Consider the following 18,589-nt stretch of genomic DNA (forward strand, 5'->3'; position numbering starts at 1 on the left):
AAAAGGTGGGCCACTAATACGGCAATACCAGTGGGGCACCCCATACCATGGTGCGCCACTTCTAAGTATAACCAGGGTTTGGCCGGGACATACCCGTATACTAGTAGCGCACCAAACTTTGGTGCGCCACTGTAGTGGCCACGCACACGTGCCGCTTCCCAAAGTGGTGCGCCATTACTGGCCACTTATCGGCTGGGCGCGCCTAGTCCACGCGTCTAAATTTAGACCCGAGCGCGCGCGTGGACCGACCTTTCATCCCCATTGCGCCAGAAGGCTGATCGACAGGCGGCGCAGCAGTCATGGACATCAATTGCGCCGATGCGTGCTTCACCCTGCGACGTCGCCTGCGCGCGCACGGACCGGCCTGCAACGCTCGTGGTCCAACACGCATGCGGCAGAAGGCTGACCGGCGGTGCGCGCGGCAGCTTTGGCCATCAATGCATGCGCTGGTTCCGGCGCCTTCGGCATCAATGCCAGCGCCCGGGGTTCTTATATCAGCGCCACTCCGCCGGTCTCGCCCACAGCACCGCCACTGCGCCAGCGCCGAAATCGTACCCGCTGCCACCGCCGAGATCCAACCCGCCGACACCGCCACCGTCGCCACCTCCAGCGCCAGAGGAGATGTCGAAGCTCCCGTCATGGCTAAAGAAGGCGGCAAACAACTACGAAGCGGGGTCGTCCTTGGGCCACCTCCGCTATTCGGCACCTACTCCGCTCACCCGCAACCTGCCATCGCCTTCGTGCGTGACAGACTACGTCGGGCCACAGGCTGGTGCAGCGGCGGTGCTTGTCCCGCCGCGCAGTCGGCGGGAGCGAACCCGTCGATACGTCCCGCTGGCGGACTGCCATCATGGTGGGCCGTGGCGGATCCGGTCCAGCACCCGAACGCCTCCCTGCCCAACGGCTGGCACCTCAACCGTGCCAAGGTGCCGGTGCCGCCCGTGCCAACCGACGGGCCGGCGCTGGAAGCGGAGATGCAGCGCCACATCAACCGCCTACCGGAGGCGCTTCGCCACGACCGTGCCTACCACATGGAGGACTTATGGCGCGCCTTCCTCGCGTGGGAGCACGAGGCGCGCCACGCAACCATCGAGGTGCGCGACTTCTAGCCGGGCGAGGACTACGGCGACCTCGCCGTGGCCACGGACGATGACGAGAAGGAGGAGGCGCCTCCTGCGGAGGCCCTCGTGCCGGACGGCTACGACGAGGCCACGGCCATCGCGCGGGCCCTCGCGGAGTCGAATGCGGGGGAGGAGGCCAAGTGGTCCTAGGAGGGGCTAGACGACGTTGTCCGGCTCAGCACGCTGGTGGCGGAGCACACCGCCGCGCTGCCGCTGGCCGCATGGGAGGGGCAGCTGGTCCCACCGCTACCGCAGCAGGCGCCGCCGGCCTACCCCGCGTGGCAGCCCCAGGTGCCACCGGCCTACCTGGAATACCCTGCCTGGGCGCAGCAGGGGCCACGGACGCTGCCAACTGTCGTCGACCTGACTCAGGACGAGGACGAGCAGTGGGTGGCGGCGCCGTCGACACCAGCGCCGGGAGCGCGCCGGGCATAGTTAATTTGGGTTAATTTTCCCTCTTTTTTATTTTCTATGTAAATTACCTTTGAATGAATAAAATTTCCTCGCTTTTAAATTTGAATTTACTTTAAATTTTCGTCCACCGCGCGCATCAGGGCCACCGGCCAGGTTCCTTTTTTATAAAAAAAAAATAGAATAGCAACCAGTGGCGCATGGCGGGGTTGCGCCACTGGTCGGTGCACATGCCATTGGCACACCAGCCCCATGCGCCACGGGTAGGGGACTACCGGTGGCGTGCCATGCGCCAGAGGCAGTACATGTTGGTGCGCCACGGTAAGGGTTTCCCTACTAGTGAGTCTTCTTTAAGTTTATCGTCGCCCTGAAAATGACGCGAAAATGACGCAACATGGCACGCAGGTTGGCCATATCAACTTCTTCACCATCTTCAGGGGCTTGCATGTCATCTTCCATCTCATTATCAGGGTCTGCCATCTCATTATCTGAGTTTTACATTGCCATCTCATTACCACAGCTACCGTGGCTCTCTTCAGTTGGTGCAGGTACTTCGCAGTGTTTGCTCCAACAGCTGTATCCATTCATGAATCCCCGTTGAATCAAGTGTCCCTCGATCTCATCCATGCTATCCCAAGACCTGTAATTCTGACAATCACGACATGGACAACTGATAAACTTATCCGTGTTCGTCTTCATATGTATGAGAGCTGCTCTCTTGAAACCACTAAGGCCGAGGCGGTACGCTGGGCTTGTACGTCTCTCGGTTATCCATTCTCGATTCATCTACACATACAAGGATTTATACATGCCATTCTCGATTCATCTACACATACAAGGATTTATACATGCTATGTGTAAACTACCATCACTTCACTAATCGAGTAACTAAAGCATAGGTCTGCTTCGTCCCCCCGCAACGCGTCAACTAGGTGCATCCCTCCGGCGCACCGCCACACCTACACACTGCCTTCCACCGCACCAGCACACCTACTCCGCCGCACCCCCACACCTAGGCACACCCCTCTTCGCCGCACTACCCCTAGGCGCAGAAACCCGCTGGCTATTGGAATAGCAGCAGCCGCCCGCCGGCTCTTGGCACAGTAGCAGCCCCCGCCGGATCTTGCTGAACCTCAAAACGCCACCGACTCCGCCGTTGTTGCTAACGAGTGAAATGATGCTCTGTGAATCGTAAAAAAAAACATGTTGGACGGTCGGGCCTGCAAATATTAACGAGTGATGAATCGCAAACAATAAATTTAATTAAGGCAAAACGTCTGCGTTTGCGTAAAATATCGCAAACGGAAATAATAGGCTCTTGTATTCGAAAGTACACACATGATTAGGCGCTCCTGAATGGTGTGTGACAGAGACAACTTCGTCGAGGATTCGAGAACGCGAAATCATGTGTACAGGTAGCGTATGGTCCCCACACTTGGAACCATTTGCGATGTTTTCACTTTGCGGGCCTGCAGAGACTAGGCTGGCGGTCTTTTTCGGGCGTCAGCATTTTGCCATACAGCTCACGGAAAAGGCCTTTTGAGTGTCATGGGGCCTTAAAAGGTCCGATCTGTACTAGAGTAGACTCACTGGGCTGGAAAATTTCACTCGCCGGGCTGGGATCCTGGGATCGGGCCGTAGTCCAGATCGACCGATCCCTTCCTCTTGGGGATTAAACGAACGGAGGCCTAAATGGGGTAAGTGGGGGGAATGTCTGTTCAATGGGGGCAACTTTTGCCACGAATGGACAATTAGAGGGCACAAAAGGAATTCACTCTTAGTTTATTCATATGTAGAATAGCTACTAACTGTAATTAATTGCTACAGGTTGTATTGGATTTTGATGATGCCGTCAAACAAGTGATTGAACTTTTGCGGGAAAGCGATGATGCTACAGAAGGAAAAATTAAAGCATTCATCCTTTCTGGTGGCTGGAATTTTGAGGGTCTAGGTGCATGTGCTATTATTAGAGCTATAGCCAAACTCCTAAAATCCACAATATGTGATGATTCTGACATGAGAAATCATTTTGGCAAAATTTTCCATGTGGACTGCTCCCTGTGGAAAAATAAAAGGACCATGCAGAGGGCAATCGCGGAGGAGTTGAACCTTCGCCATGTAATGCCCATATTTGATAAGCAGGATGAAGATGATGATTTCAGAGGGGTGGAAGACAGCTCTAGAGAAGAGATATCAAGTATCGGGCATTTGATTAATGAGTCTTTAAGAAATGAGAAATTTCTGATGATTTTTCATTATGGAGGAGTTGGAGATATTGATCTAGCAGGGTTTGGCATTCCTATTTTTGGCAAAGGAAAATTGTTATGCACCGATGAAGTAAGATTTCAGGTCACAAGGACAGCGAAAAAACTAATGCCAAGTTTTGCTAATATTTTTATCTATCCGCTTTTTACGGATGGGGGGTTTCCGCGTCGTGCATTGCACGAAGAAGCTGTGGGGGTGATTGGTGACATCGGCATGGAGGGCATCAACCTAGCAATAGTTTTGGATTGCTTCTTCTACTCATTAATCCTGACAGCACAACTACCTGAAAACTCTATTGGTGTTGACAATGGTTGGGCTACTCATGCTTGCAACTACTGGATATGTGATGGAATCCTTGGAGAGGAAAGAGCTTGGGAGATTGGCAATGCATTGTATCGAGTGATGACGCCATTGGGGTATTCTTCAGATGGAACAAGACGTTTGTTGCGTGGACTAGACATACAAGAAACGGAACAAAATGTTTGTTGGTGGTACCCAGCCATCTCCAACAAACTAGGAGCAAAAAATATTTGTAATGTTCCTGATTGTGCAACATCATATTTCCTAACATTCCAGGGAGATGATCCAGTATATGTTCGTAATGATTTGTTTGAACTAGCCAGCAGGAACCTCCATGTGCTAAAGCTCTGCAACTGCAGATTTGATTTTGCATCCCCTCCTTTCCAGTCCTGCCACAACCTAAGATTCCTCTGGCTTCACAATTGTGCAAACACAGAGAAGGAGAAAAGTGGAGTGCCAATTTTTTCGAACCTGCTGGTGTTTGACTTACGTTTCACAGATTATGTTATGTTGCCTCATATGGTTGAACTGATGACCAATCTCAGGGAGCTAAATACGAAGGGAATCTCATGGAAGACTATGAGTCATGCTTGGAAAAGGCTACAAAAACTTCACAAGCTCCGGGTAACCGAGTCTTCAGATGTGGTCACAGTGGACAGTTGCTCTTCCATAGATATGCTGAATTTGGAACTCCTTGACATGTCTGGCAACACTCACATGGAGTCATTGCCCACGTTAGTATCATCCGCGAGAAGCCTCAAGATGCTTGTTCTTGATGGTTGTTCCAGCTTGCAGAACGTTGTACTGGAAGGAGTTCCACTGCTCGAAAGTTTCAGCTTTGATGGTTATGGCCCAGTAAAGAATTGGATTCATTCCATACAGCTGCCACAAAAGGAATTACGCCTGAAGTCTCCTATAGCTCCTGTTGAAATAGTCCAGGTGACTAAGATCTCCCTACAGGGCTGTGGTCGATTGCAAAACATATTTTTGCGTGCTTTGCCCAATCTGGAGGAACTAGACCTCTCTGGCACAGCCATTAAAATGCTTACCTTCCCTGAAATGTATGTCCTGAATCTCAAGAAGCTATTCCTAATGGGTTGTGAGCAGCTCCGTAGTCTGGACTGGGGTTATGAAATACATGCCTTGGAAGTGCTACAGGTAGACACGCAGAAGGAGGCTAGATCAGTGGTCTGCTGTGGAGAACAGGGATCCTTTGGCCTTCAGGCATGTATTGCTTTTTCAGATGGAAGGTTTATTTGGTCGGCCATACAGGCACTCTTGTTCAGATTCGTAAGAGAGAACTGCAAGGCGTACCTCCTGATATCTAGTATGAGCCACAGCCAAGCCAACATCACCGTAAGTGTCAAGGGGATTGGCTCTAGCCAAGAGGGTTTGTTTCGAACAATTCCACTGTTACCTTACAATAATATTACCCTTACTGAAGATGTAGCATGCTTGTCCTTGGCGTGGAACCAACGACAGCTTCAAACATTGGATGTGCATATGGAGATTGGAGAAGGAAGCTATAATTTAGAGAGTATGCAGGACAATAAATATTTCAGAGACCTTGTGGGGCGTGTTCAATCATTGCATGTGCATGACAATTCCTCCATCATGGCTATCCCTCCAACAGATGAAGGAAGTTGGGACATGCTAGTATGGTGTCATGTTGAGAGGTGCCCCAGGCTACACACTCTGTTTTATTGTCAGCGTGGAGAACGTCTCAGCTTTGAACATATAAGGACATTTTCAGCTTCTGATCTCCTGGTAGCCTATTGCATCTGGGCTAGAGGCAGTGCTTTTGGTTTCCAACAACTGCAGCACATATACTTGTACAATTGCCCCAGGCTGGTGTTCGTCCTCCCTATTTCCTTCACCTTGCCCAACTTGGAGACCCTCCACATGGCATACTGCAGCAGCCTTCGACATGTTTTCCCATTGGATGACAAGTGCCCCGAGGAAATAGCATCTGGGGTCACATTCAAGAACCTAAAGCACATCAAGTTGTACCATCTTCACAATCTGGAGCAGATATGCGAAGCCAGACTGACTGCACCGGCGCTGCAGACGATCAGCCTCAGGGACTGTTGGGGTGTCAGGCGTCTGCCAGCTATTGCACCCCAGGGTCCCAAGCCGGTGGTGGACTGCGAGAAGGACTGGTGGAACAAGCTCGAGTGGGATGGCTTGGATGCCGGGCACGACCCGTCGCTCTTCGAAACGCGCCACTCGGCCTACTACAAGAAGACCCTCCCAAGGGTCTCGTTTCTAAGGTCGCACATCGACTTCTTATATGCATTTACATCGATAGAGAAGGTGGCATAAGTTTTCTATATATCTAAGTATAAGTAGTAATATTTTTGCTTTCCATTATTCGTTTGTCAGGTGATCTGTTGTGCTGCTCTGCCGTGTGTGTGAGGGGGTTAGCTTACGTGAAGCATCAGTATATGTTGCTGTTACAAGCCCTGATGTCACAGCTCCGGGGTTGTTTCCAACTGCTGCTACTTGCACGGCATGGGCGAATGGTGTGTTTTCACCAAGATACGTCATCTTGGTATGCTTTGATTGGTTTGTTGTGCTGGCTGCTGCCTGGAGTGCTACAGCTTTCCGCCGCTTGGTGTGGTGTTCATAACCTAGCTGGGATGTGTTGGTTTGATCGATTGTGTGTTTGTAATAAGAGGGGGGCGTACATATTTCTGAGACCCGGTGTGGTGTGCATTTAATGGACTGTGAATTCAGCTTGCGTTTGATTGATGAAACAAGGTGCATTATAGTTATGTGATTTTGTGCGAATTTTGAGTGGATAATATGTTGGCATTGTTGTCTATGTACTAATATGTTGAGCTACCCTTGCTGATCAAGATGGAGGCCTTGCTTTTCAAAAACTGCTGGTGTTGTTTTCGCTTTTCAGCTCGTTTTGTAATAATCGTAAAAAAAACTGTAGTTATCTTTGACGTTAGCATTAGGCGGCGTCCCCCCTCCCCCCCCTTCCTGCCGTGCGCGGTATAACACTTTGTTGTATGCCTGTGTGCTGCTTTTCGTTATCTGCGAAAAGGTAATGAAAATCGACCCCGCTGGGTCGCTTGGAAAAAAATATGTTGAGCTACCGTCATGTTGTTTCAGTACTTTTTTTTGTTGCCTCTCTCTATTGAACATATCACATATGTTTGAAAACTTCTGTTTCTTGAGGAAGTGGATACTGTTTTACAATGGAAACTCTGTGTGAAACCATATTTTTTTAATGTTTTCAGAAAATCTAAATAAAACATGGAATGTTAAAAATCGATGTTCTACAAACAAAAAATGTGAAAGCTGATGTTTTAGAGACATGATACCTAGTTCTCAGAGAAACATTGGTGCTATTTACCTTTTGCAGCAACTGTACTGTTGCATACGGCCTGGGATGGATGTCCGTGCATATTTTCAACACATAATGGAGCTTTTATTTACTTTGCAACATCGTTGTGTTTATCTCGGTTTAACTTCGATAATTAGCATACTAGTTTAAATACACTTAGAAAGTGTAAAAGTTGATGATGATGACAGACAAAAACGCTCAACCCCATCTCAATTCCCACATTCTACAGACAACATCATTATTACTTCTTTTATAATGGACTGGAAACATCATAACACTTGCCCAGATGCTGAGGAAAACTATGACAGTGCCGCCAAAGGAGAAGTCCTTCCCCTCGCACACGTCATCCAAGGCCGGACTCCCCGCCGGTAGCGACTGCAACTGCGGGTGATAGGACAAAGGTGGCTGATCTTTCGATGAGAGTATGAAAGTGTCGATTTGTTGGTGGAGTTCGTGCTTGACGATCCGACTACACGTGCAAAGCTCGTGCGCCAATGCAATCGTTAGGACAATCTTCGGGAGTTACTAATCTTGCGGATGCACGATCAGAAATCGAGAACAAGTAAGAACTAATATTGCAATCAGAATATTGCGGATGAAAGATGAAAGCTTTATTGAAAAGGTGAGATTCCGAATAGTCGGTCTTGTTCTGGGTGTTGGCCTCAAAAGAAGTACACGAGAGTTGCAGAATGACTAACTTTTAGTCTAATTAAAATCCGAGTCTAAACGTGACGGCTATAGGGGTATTTAAAGGAGGAAAACGTGGGGTTTCGGCCAGCCATATATATGGTGGCCGAACCAAACCCTAGAAGGCCTTTCCCCCTTCAATAAGGACTCTAAAAAGTGGTTGACTTAATTCCTGCGAAAATGACATGGGCCTGGCCCAAAACTAAAGGTGACGCAACACCATATTATGCTATGGACGAAATTATGAAGTGTGAAACTCTATTTTTCGTCCATGTCTTCATCCCTTCTTATGGTGGCTTCAAAGTTCTGAAATCTCCACTTGTGGCGTCATCTTCATTCTTCAAATACTTGATGCCATCTCCTCCATGTGTGATCATGCTCCAATGTTTGTCCTCCTCATCCATGCCAAATCCATCATTCCTAAGAGTAACAAACATATCTGATTTAGGTAGCATATTCTCATGTATGTGAGAAATAGTTCCAAGAAATGAAAGTACCTGATAGTTAAGTTGTTTGGCACGAGCTCGAGTGATTGGTCCTTGTATTTGTGTGGCTGTATGTACAACGGTTGTATCAATAGATTGGATGTCCTCATCAGCGGGGGCTAGGGTTTGGGGCGATGCGGCGGCGGCGGCAGAGAGGGGATGAGTTTGTGGGCTTCGAACAGAGGAGAAGAGAAAGGGTTTAGAGTGGGGGGCTTCACGTGCCGCGCGCGTGCTTCCTGCCAGCTGTCGCGATGAAAATTTCACTTTAGTCCCTCTTTCGCTCAAGGGCACAAGTTTTTACAGTCTGTACCGTGGGAGTCACGAAAGAGACCAACAACTTTGAGATATTTACATGTGTCAAAGAAATGGTCCAGACTTTGAGTTATTTGTATGGTTTATATTTGTACTACGCATTTATTTATGCTACTAAGAACCTTCTCCATTTCCCTTGTGTCAACCTCCCAAGCAATCTGTTTGGAAAATTGATCCTCGTTTAAGGGTAGAGTAGAGTGCAAGTTTAGTGTTTGTACCAAGTGATTAACGAAAGTTCTTACCTACATCGAGTTATTTCCGCAAAGGATCTTCTCCCTTCACCTCTTATTAAGTTCTCAAGGTAATCATGTATTCCTAAATAGTTGCCTCACACTATTGGTTTTCCCCGCATTCTACTCCCTCATATTCATAATAAGTGTCAGATTTAGTTTAAATTTTCTCAAATTTGAAGTAAACCTCCCGCACTTATTCTGGATCGGAGGAACTAGTTTCAACTAAATCCCAACATTTATTATGGATCGGAGAGAGTAGTAAGTTCTAGTAATGCCACATAATTTTCCTCGAAAGTATTTCCCATAGCACCACTTGGATATCAGCATTGGTTCCTTTCTCGTTCATTTGATCTAGCCATATAGATGATGGTACATGGTCTCCAAGGATGGAGCCAAGAATAGTACAAAAGAGGCCAATTGAACACTAGATTACTAGGAGGGGGGACATAGGCAATTTCTTAAAACTTTAGGAGTCAATCCACATATTATATAGGGGGCTTTCAAAAAAATCCACCATAGGGGGGCCATATATGGCGGGTGTGAAACCATATAGATGGAGTTGTTGTTTTTCTTGCTCGAGTTCTTTCCCTCAATCCATTGAGGTTCATTTCCTAATCCTCCATTAAATGGTTGAAGTGTCCTATCAACCTATCATGTCCTCTCCAACTTCCAACCCGGATGTCCATATCTATGTAGCAACTAATTATAAGTACGCCGCTACTATTTGTTCCCTCTCAAAGATCTAAGAACGTTATGTAATTGATTTGTTTGTTTCAAAAAAAAAATCCATATTCCTCCTTGCGATACAACCAACTAAACTTGGAATGTGTGTTTGCTCGTAGCTTGACAAAGCAACCACAATCATAGCACTAGCGATGGATGGGTGGTACATTCGCTACCATTGAGAAAGCCGGAGCTAACAAGACTAGGTTCTGTATTTCATTAGTTACCCCCATGACTGCACAAGGAGTATTGCCATGAGGCCCATGAGCAAGGAAAGTTGTGAGTTATTCAAGGGTCCAGATCAATCAAGAGGTGTTTCAACATACCAAAAACATGAAACTGTGTCGCTGCATTAAGTTGAAACTTGAAAACCTTCGTACTGCACTTGACATCCTCAGCGGACAAATTTGGCGTCGTAACGGGGAAGCTGGACTTGATAAATCGGGGAGTATGTCCCTTAATTCGAAAAAGAAAAGCTGGACTTGCTAGGGGCAAATTTGTGTTGATTCCAGGTAGCATGGAGAGAGGGACGTGTAGACACTTGTAAAATTAGACCAAATTTTCGACATTTCGATGTGCACGAAGTGGACGCATGTGAGACATTTTGCTTGTTCGGTTGCCTAAAATTTTCGACATTCCGTGGATCTGAAAACTAGGGATAAATACACAAGAGACCAATTTTCGCATGCATTTCTTTTGGACTCGTACATGATATGTACACCAATCGGAACGTGCGCGGTCACAATCCTGACCCCGATCGCTCCGGATCCCCGCCAACGAGCAAGAACCTACGAACGCTCACGCCGGCGCACCTCGCTGTCCGCTCGACCAGCAGCGCGGGCCCCGGCGCAGCCCGCTCCCCGGGGCCGACGCCGGCGCGCTCCAGGTAGAACCGGCTCGGCACCCACACGCTCCTCCGCCACCGCGCGTACTCGCCGAACGCCCACCCGCGCGCCGCGCCCCCGCCGTCGCGCGTCCACGGCCGGCACGGCGCGCCGCCGCGCTGGTGCAGCGCGCAGCACAGACCGGGAGGGAGCCGCTCGCAGCAGCACGTCAGCACGACCTTCGTCCCGCCGTGGCCCGGCGCCGGCGGCGACGAGCCTCGCCGCCTCAGCATGCGCCGCGCGACCCTCTTCGCCAGCGCCTGCCGCATCCGCGCCGTCAGCAGCACGGCCTCCTTCGCCGGCGCCGTGCAGCTCCCCTGGCTCTCGGCGTCGGGGGGCGAGTAGCAAGGCCCTCGCGTCCACTTGCCGGCGGGGTCGCGCAGCGTCGACGACGACGACGACGGCGGTGGCGGCAATGTAGCCGCCGTCTGTCCTCCCGGCACCGCCGCCTCCGCACACCCGCCACGCGCGGCCACGGACCCGCCTACGCGAGGCCGCAGCAGGACGGAGAGACCGGCCGCCGTGGAGTGCTCGAGCTCCATCTTCTTCCGTGGCCACGAGCGCTCCAGCTCCGTATATGCACGGCGAGCGATCGAATCGGCCCGATCCAGCCCGGTTGCTCAGCGGCGAACTGAGCATGAGCACGCATATAGGCGCCGCAGCAGCCACGGCACGCGGCGCGCAACCACGGCGGTGCGCGTGCAGCAACGGCGCTAGCTCTAACTGGTCCGTACGCGCTAACTCTAACTGCTACCCGCTGCTGGAAAAAAAAAGAACTTTGTTAACCGCAGAACTGCAGGCGGTGGCAGAATTAGAATGCGGAAACTTAGAAATACGTGACCAGGCTGAGGACGCGGGTCGATCCTTTTTTGCGCGCGAACGGCTCGTGAAAACGGAAACATTCTCTCCGAAGGCGGAAGAGGTCGTCGCCGTCTCGCGTCGTCTCGTCTGACTCCCTCCCAGTCTCCCTGCCGAGTCCCGATCGATCTCCTCCAGCCGACGCGGGCAACCGGAGCGCCTCCGCATACGCCGCCGCCGATGGGGTTCGCCGGCGGGGCGACCGCTCCGCTCTTGCTGCTCCTCGTGGTTGCTGCGGGCGCGGCAGCCAATGACCAGATCTTCACCACCTCAGGTACACGCGCCACGGCCCCCGTCCCTGGCCAGATCTAGCTCGCTGTACTGTACCTGAGGAGACTCTTTCCTCCCCCGCTCATGCGATGCGAAGCTGTAACGGATGATGGGCGTATCTAGCTCTTGTTGGTCACTGAACACAGAGGGTTGCTCTGAACTTCTAAGGTGTCGATGATTGTCAGGTGTGCCGTTTGGGAAGAACTCGCGGGAGCCGAGGTACCGCGTGGAGTTCCACCCCGCCGATGCTCCCTACCACCCGGTGAGTTTCCTGATACATGAGCTTTCTCTTGTCAGAATTGTCTGGTTATAGTGAATTGCAATATAAGCCACAGAAGAATGGTACCAAGAAATAACCAATCCTTGTCATCTTCATGTAGATAAGTAACTAGCTAGGATTTGATAAGAGTGAGAGTAGTAGAGAAACTGCCAACCTCTCTTTCTCAAAAAATAGGAGAATAGGCTAGAAGAAGGCAAATTCTCCATGTTCCTACTAAAGAACGGTACCAAGAAATAATCAATTCACGACATCTTGATGTAGCTAAGTACTAGCTAGGATTTCAGAAGAGTGAGAGTAGCAGGAAGAACTGCGGGCCTCTCGTTCTCGTACAGGAGAATGTGCTATAAGCAATGCTGGTTCACCATGTTCCTACTAAATTCATGTGTATCCCATGCCATTTTGTCAGATATCCTGAATATTGAATCCTTACCTAAATTCCTTGCTGCATTAGTCTATTTGACAAACCTACTTCCTCTAATAGTGACTGTTTGCTGAATATGCTTACTGTTTCTTCTGCAGGAGAATGGCCAGGAGTCTGAACCGATGACTAGCCACGAGGGGAAACATTACACGTGCTACCTACCAGTCGAGGAAACTAAGACCATGAAGTCGATTGTCCCGCAAAATGCAACCAATGTTATAGTAGAAAGCGAACGGAAGGTTAAGCCAAAGGAGCCAGATGAGCTGCTGGAGATCCTCAAAGATCAGTGCTTTTACAGGGTGAGCGTACAAGTCTTTCTCTGTGCTCGAGCGAGTGGGGCTTATGATTGGTCTTGCGTGAGGTTAATAGACTGTCCGAAACAAGATCTGATCATTATTATTGTTGTTGAAACAGCATGAAGGTTGGTGGTCTTATGAGTTCTGCTACTATGGGAAAATCCGACAGGTTCATGTGGAGGGTGAGAAGGTAAAAGCTATTTTCTTTGGCGTGGCTCGTAATGATTATACTTTGTTCATCTTTCTACCCATCAACCAAAAACTGATTCTGAAATGTTTTAGCACAAGAATTGCTAGCTTCAACAGGAGAGACCAGAACTGAACTCATTTGTATTGTAGAAGAAAGAAACAATTTAATCTTTAGCTCCAGTAGTATTAGTATGGCTTCATTTAAAAATGTTCTCATGCTTTGAGGCTGTCATATAGACATGTTGTAGTTCTAGAGCTTTTTGGTTGCTTTATTAAATGTGTATCTTTTGCTGAAGGTTATTCAAGAGTATGTTCTAGGTGAATTTGATGCTGATGCAACCGATGCTTACCATGAAAATCGCACCTCTGAGTCTGAGGATGAGGATCATGTGAAAGATACTTCTAAGCGGTATTATACTAAAACTTTGGAAAAGTATTGCTGTATAAGACTACAAGTACAAACAGTAAACTATATCTGGAAGCAGAACTCTCTTGAATTAATATTTCCTGCTTCTGTACCACCGCAGATATCATGTCCACCTGTACTCAAATGGGACTGTATGTGATCTCACAGATATACCGCGGTACACAGAGGTAAGAAAAAACTAGGGAAGCACTATTATAATCCATGTGGCTGTGGTCCTAACTTCAAGCAATTTGATCGCTAAGGTGTCCTCCTGTTTAGTACTGCATTTAACTGTACCCACCCTACCTTCTTACAGGTTAGATTTGTTTGTTCTGAGCCGACAGTACTGATCAGCTCGATAAAGGAGATATCTTCCTGCAAATACGTTTTGACAGTACAAAACCCAATGCTCTGCAAGAACCCGTAAGTGTATCACGTTTCTATGTCAATCAGTAATCTCGTGTCTTTAGATGGTTTCAGCTCATTACATTGTTCTGCCTGCAGGTTATTTCAGCAGGAAAAGCGCACCTTCTTCATCCATTGCAACGAGGTGCTTGCTGAAGTGGATACCACTGAAGATGAAGACTCTCTTCCAAAAGAAGCTCAGATGTCCATTGTTTCAGATCCAGATGAATTGCATAGTTACGCAGCTTATGCTACCTGATTACGTGCCAATCGCCATTCGTCGCTATCCTTGTCCACTGAAGAAATAGTTATCTTGGAGGTAACAAGCAACGGCATGTTGGCAGCACCATCCTTTAACTTGTTCTGTCTGACCGTAATTAGTGTTACATGGTGCTCTTGAGCACATATGCATTCATTCGTCTGAAGCAGATTGAGATTGCCAGACTAGCACTGATAGTACAACAATATGAGAGCAAAGAGTGTCATTCTGTACTATAGTATAAATTAGTAAAGGAGATATTTGAGATGCAGTGCCAGGCTATAGACACCAACATTTGGTTGAAATGTTTACAGAAGTAATGCATTGTTGATCTTTGAGTCTGTGTTTTGTAATGATTTTTTCTTTGCAAAGCTCTGATGTGAAGAATAGTAAATAATCTTGTGTGAGATTGGAGCAAAGCTGCAAAGTTAGTTTCTTCTGGCTGCAGATCAAGGCAACATGCAGGCAAGAACAGATTTGCCATAGCAACTTTGACTTGCCATGCCAGGCCCAAGAAGTATGTGGTTCGGTGCTTAGAGAACAGTGGGAGTATCTCTGAAAAATCTCCACCCATGTTAGTATGTTACACAGTGCTACAGATATGATAGGCCGATATAACAAGATTAACAGTGGTGATTTGCAAAGTTGAGGGTGTCTGTTAATCAAACTCAAATAAGTCTAAATCCTTGCTGGTAATTTTCCTCGCCCCGCAACGCAAGCAATTATGTGGGCAAAGAAATACAAAATCTAGAGAGCGCTAAAAGAGAAATAGGATCATACAGGCCAAATCAAAATGATGTACTGCAACTAATTAATCTGTTCTAGAGTACTAAAACTAAAACTATTCCGAATTTTCCTTCTTCAAAAGTATGCAAACACACATGATTTGTGGATTTGGCACTCTTTCTTTGACATGGCCAGTTTCCATAATAACATTAATATGCTCAACCGCTCTCCGGTATTCGACCGGCTTCTAAAAGGCATTGCTCCTGTGGTGAACTATGAGATCAATGGCAATGCATACGACAAGCCAAACTATCTTGCTGATGTCATCTATCCTGACTAGATCACACTTCTGAATGAAGACAGTCTGCAAACCCCTTGCTACACATCTTTGATGTGCTCCAAACTCGGTGGCCTATTGTTCGTCACCCAGCTCTTTGAAGACCATGCATTAGATGATATGTTGTGTGAGCATGAACAACATGATCGTTGACACAGAGCGTCCCGATAGCATCAATGACCACAAATGGGAATTTCAGGGTGACTAGCCACAACCTAGGGCAGAGTTTCTGCATATTAACGTTGAAGTCTTTGACAACCATATTTTCAAACGCATGCAGAAGGATTTGATTGATCACATATAGGCATTGCCAGACCATGAAGAGAATGAGGAGTAGTAAATGTCATCTCATTTTATTTGCTCTTTCATTTTTCATGAATGACAATGGTTGTAAACTTTGTTATTTATTTGGATGTAATAAGTTTGTTAAACATCACATTGCAACATTTGTTTTTATATATCTATGTGCCAATTTAGGGAAAATAGGGTGAGACAAAATGTAAAAATGCTAGGTTAGGGGAAAATGCGCCAGGCCGCTAAAGCTATCTCCGACGCAAATGGTCATTCGTGGATGAGCAGCCTATTCAGTGCCCGTGACTGGACCCAAACGGACACAAGCTGCCACTTTTACTGAACGGAATGCATCGGGCCGTTGGAGATGCCCTAATACAGAGCGAGCGTCCACCCTGGTGGGATTGTGGGCGTTGCAACCGATGCAGCTATAGGGGCACTGGCCAAGGCAAGCGTGTTGGTGACACGTCATCCTCACCTCCTCCAGCTCTAACTGAGCTCTCCAGCCGATGACCGTGACCACCTTGAGTGGCAGGACGGCGAGAGGTGCCGACGGCACCACGTCGAGAGAGGTGATAGCACAACGCTAGCTTGCCAGAGGAGCGGCAAGCTCGGCGTTGGAGACCGGCAGTGGCGACGGTGGCACGCGCGGCGCGCTGGACACCGCGGGAGCACTTGACAGAGAGGGCGGGAGCTCCCATTCTGGCAAGGTCAGACGTCTGCCAGAGCTAAAACCTGTCTGGTACTGGAAATACACCTAAATCTTGCTATTTCTTTACCAAAATTAGCGCCACGGACGTGCATGTATTGCGTGACCCTATATGAGGCAGAGAAGCAAGCAGGTATGGGGTTTTGGTGGGCTTTTTAAATGTCTCCTGATCACTCTAATCAATCGCAAGATTTATGTAGTGACTAGTGAAGTATTTTTCTGCACATCTTACTTTTGTGTGAGTTCTGGTACGAGCGTATACACCTTGTTGATTACATTTTTTCTGTCACAAATTCTGGAGTTATGTAACCCTTCTACTTTTAATCGTATGTACTATTTGCGATCATTATTTCTGCCATACCAAAAATTTAGTCCGTCCTCCGCCACTGCGGCGCGCCGGAGACCGCGGGAGCACTTGACAGAGGGGGCGAACCGAAGATGGAGGGAAGTGTGGAGTTAGAGGATGCCATGAGAGACGAGAGAGCAGCGGAAGTGGGGATCGCAGGTAGAGATGACGAGCGACTGATACCAAGACGGAAGGGAAGTTACGGATGGAGGCGATTGAAGAGATCGCCAAAAAGCTCAGGAACCAAAAATAGATTTTCTTCTTAATTTCCCATCACTAATTCCCACGACACATCAAATATGGGATTGGGACAACTAATGGAGGTGGCGTTTTGGCTCATAGGAGCACCCATTATATAAAATAATTAAAAAACAATTTTAAAAATATTAAAAAATTGTGACATAATTTTTTTGGTGTACAACGTGAAATTCTATGTTAGTGCACAGGTTTTCATGGAGAAACAATATTTGGCGTGTATAAAAAAGACAAAAAAATGTCATGTACGTACTCGTGTTATAGCATCAAAATTTGTCTTTTTTACAGGAGCCACAATTTTTTTTAGTTTTTTTAAAACTTGTGTATAAACATAAAATGTGTACATGTACATGACAAATTTTACTTTAGAATTTTTTTAAACTTCGAAATGTAGATTCATACAATAGGTGCAAATGGAGCCAAAGTGAATATCCCACCACTAAATTTTTTTGAAGTTGTACAGTGAGTTTCTTCACTGCATATATTTTTTTATTGATTTTTGGTATAAAGTAAGAAACTAGAAATACAGAGTGCTGGAGAGTAGCACTAAAAAAGGAAGTAAAAACTAAGCTACACTATGATACAGTGTATTTACAAGAAATTCGTTACCCAGGCCTTAAGGCCAATATAAGATTTCCTCTTGGCTTTATGGACCAGAAGTGCCAACTCCTCCTTGAATTTGAATTTGCAGCGATAGAGACTGGGAGTGATTCCTTTGAATATAAAGTCATTTCTAATCGTCCAAAGAGACCAAGAGATCAGCATGATAATCTCCATGAAGAACGGCTGTTGGATCTTGAATTTTAAGCTCTGGATCACCTCCTGAAGTACAGGATGTCCATTAGAAAGAGGTAGCACCCATCCAGGACATAAGTATTGCCAACAATTAACTGCAAAGGGGCAGGTGAAGAACAAGTGGTCCCTTGTTTCTAAATCAGTTCCACCACACATAGTCAGGTAGGAAGAACCTCTTTCGTTGTAACATAGCCCTGGTATTCAGACGATCAAAAGAAGCCTGGTGACCGGGTGTATACGTGAGCACGCATTCATTGGCTGATACGTGTCATGTTTAGCACCCCTGTTATCATCATTGTTGGGTTAGCAAGCCACATTAGCACTAACAACCCTTTCAAATCACGTAGGCGTTACCAATCATTGAAACGTGGGACCCGCATCCCACGCCAAGTACGCTTAGCGATGCATAAGACAACGTCAAGACAACAGACCCAATTGACTAGAACCGGATCTCAACACAGATCGTCCGGCATCTAGAGGGTGCTCACGTATACACCTAGTCACCAAATCCTCTCTCACGATCAAATAGGAGCCAAAAAATACTTTACGCTTCTCCTGGCAGCAGCTTTTCCAAAGCCAAGATAAGATAGGTAACACAGGTCCTTGGTTCATCAGATCCTTATACATGGATGAAACTTTATAGCCTGGAGCAGCAGTAGTTACCGTCCACGTATCCTTCTCCAGTGAGACTTGTGTATCTTGTATGAGGGCTAAAAACTGTTGATATTCACCCATAGCTTGAATAGACAAGGGCAAATGGAAGAGAGATGAAATCTCCTCAGTAAGCAGCACATTCTTGACTGAAATTGTGATATCTTTGGCAAAAGTGAAAAGATAGGGCCACTTTGTAGATAGAACTTCTGTACTCGATAAATCTGTCCAAAAGAGAACAGTCTCTCCACTGTGCAATGTACAAGATGCTTTTGCCTTGTAAAGATCAAGGTTTTTCAGACAGTCCCTCCACCAGAAG

At 47.4% G+C, this 18,589-nt stretch overlaps 2 protein-coding genes across 2 annotated transcripts in view; both read left to right on the plus strand.

The window, feature by feature from the left end:
• The window catches only part of LOC127316879 (uncharacterized), a 37,000-nt gene extending 30,099 nt beyond the window's left edge, over window positions 1-6,901 (plus strand). The window contains exons 8-9 of the mRNA XM_071823048.1: window positions 3,360-6,367; window positions 6,480-6,901. Of these exons, the coding sequence (XP_071679149.1) occupies window positions 3,360-6,367; window positions 6,480-6,483 (3,012 nt within the window). The 3' untranslated portion in view covers window positions 6,484-6,901. The remainder of the gene's footprint in view (window positions 1-3,359; window positions 6,368-6,479) is intronic.
• A 4,796-nt stretch (window positions 6,902-11,697) lies between these two features.
• On the plus strand, window positions 11,698-14,501 carry LOC127316878 (protein OS-9 homolog). The gene is made up of 8 exons (XM_051347348.2): window positions 11,698-11,908; window positions 12,090-12,166; window positions 12,704-12,904; window positions 13,020-13,091; window positions 13,387-13,499; window positions 13,618-13,684; window positions 13,813-13,919; window positions 14,001-14,501. The coding sequence occupies exons 1-8, from the start codon at window positions 11,815-11,817 to the stop codon at window positions 14,158-14,160; spliced, it is 891 nt and encodes a 296-aa protein (XP_051203308.1). The 5' UTR covers window positions 11,698-11,814; the 3' UTR covers window positions 14,161-14,501.
• Window positions 14,502-18,589: the final 4,088 nt, after the last annotated feature.

This window comes from Lolium perenne, chromosome 7 (assembly GCF_019359855.2).
Source record: "Lolium perenne isolate Kyuss_39 chromosome 7, Kyuss_2.0, whole genome shotgun sequence".
NCBI lineage: Eukaryota > Viridiplantae > Streptophyta > Magnoliopsida > Poales > Poaceae > Lolium > Lolium perenne.

What these genes read in the sequence shown, in the direction of transcription:
- LOC127316878 (XM_051347348.2), top strand. Translation starts at nt 11,815, where the DNA reads ATGGGGTTCGCCGGCGGGGCGACCGCTCCGCTCTTGCTGCTCCTCGTG. An exon ending in CCGATGCTCCCTACCACCCG is followed by an intron (nt 12,167 to 12,703) that starts GTGAGTTTCCTG and finishes TTTCTTCTGCAG; the next exon opens with GAGAATGGCCAGGAGTCTGA. An exon ending in AAGATCAGTGCTTTTACAGG is followed by an intron (nt 12,905 to 13,019) that starts GTGAGCGTACAA and finishes TTGTTGAAACAG; the next exon opens with CATGAAGGTTGGTGGTCTTA.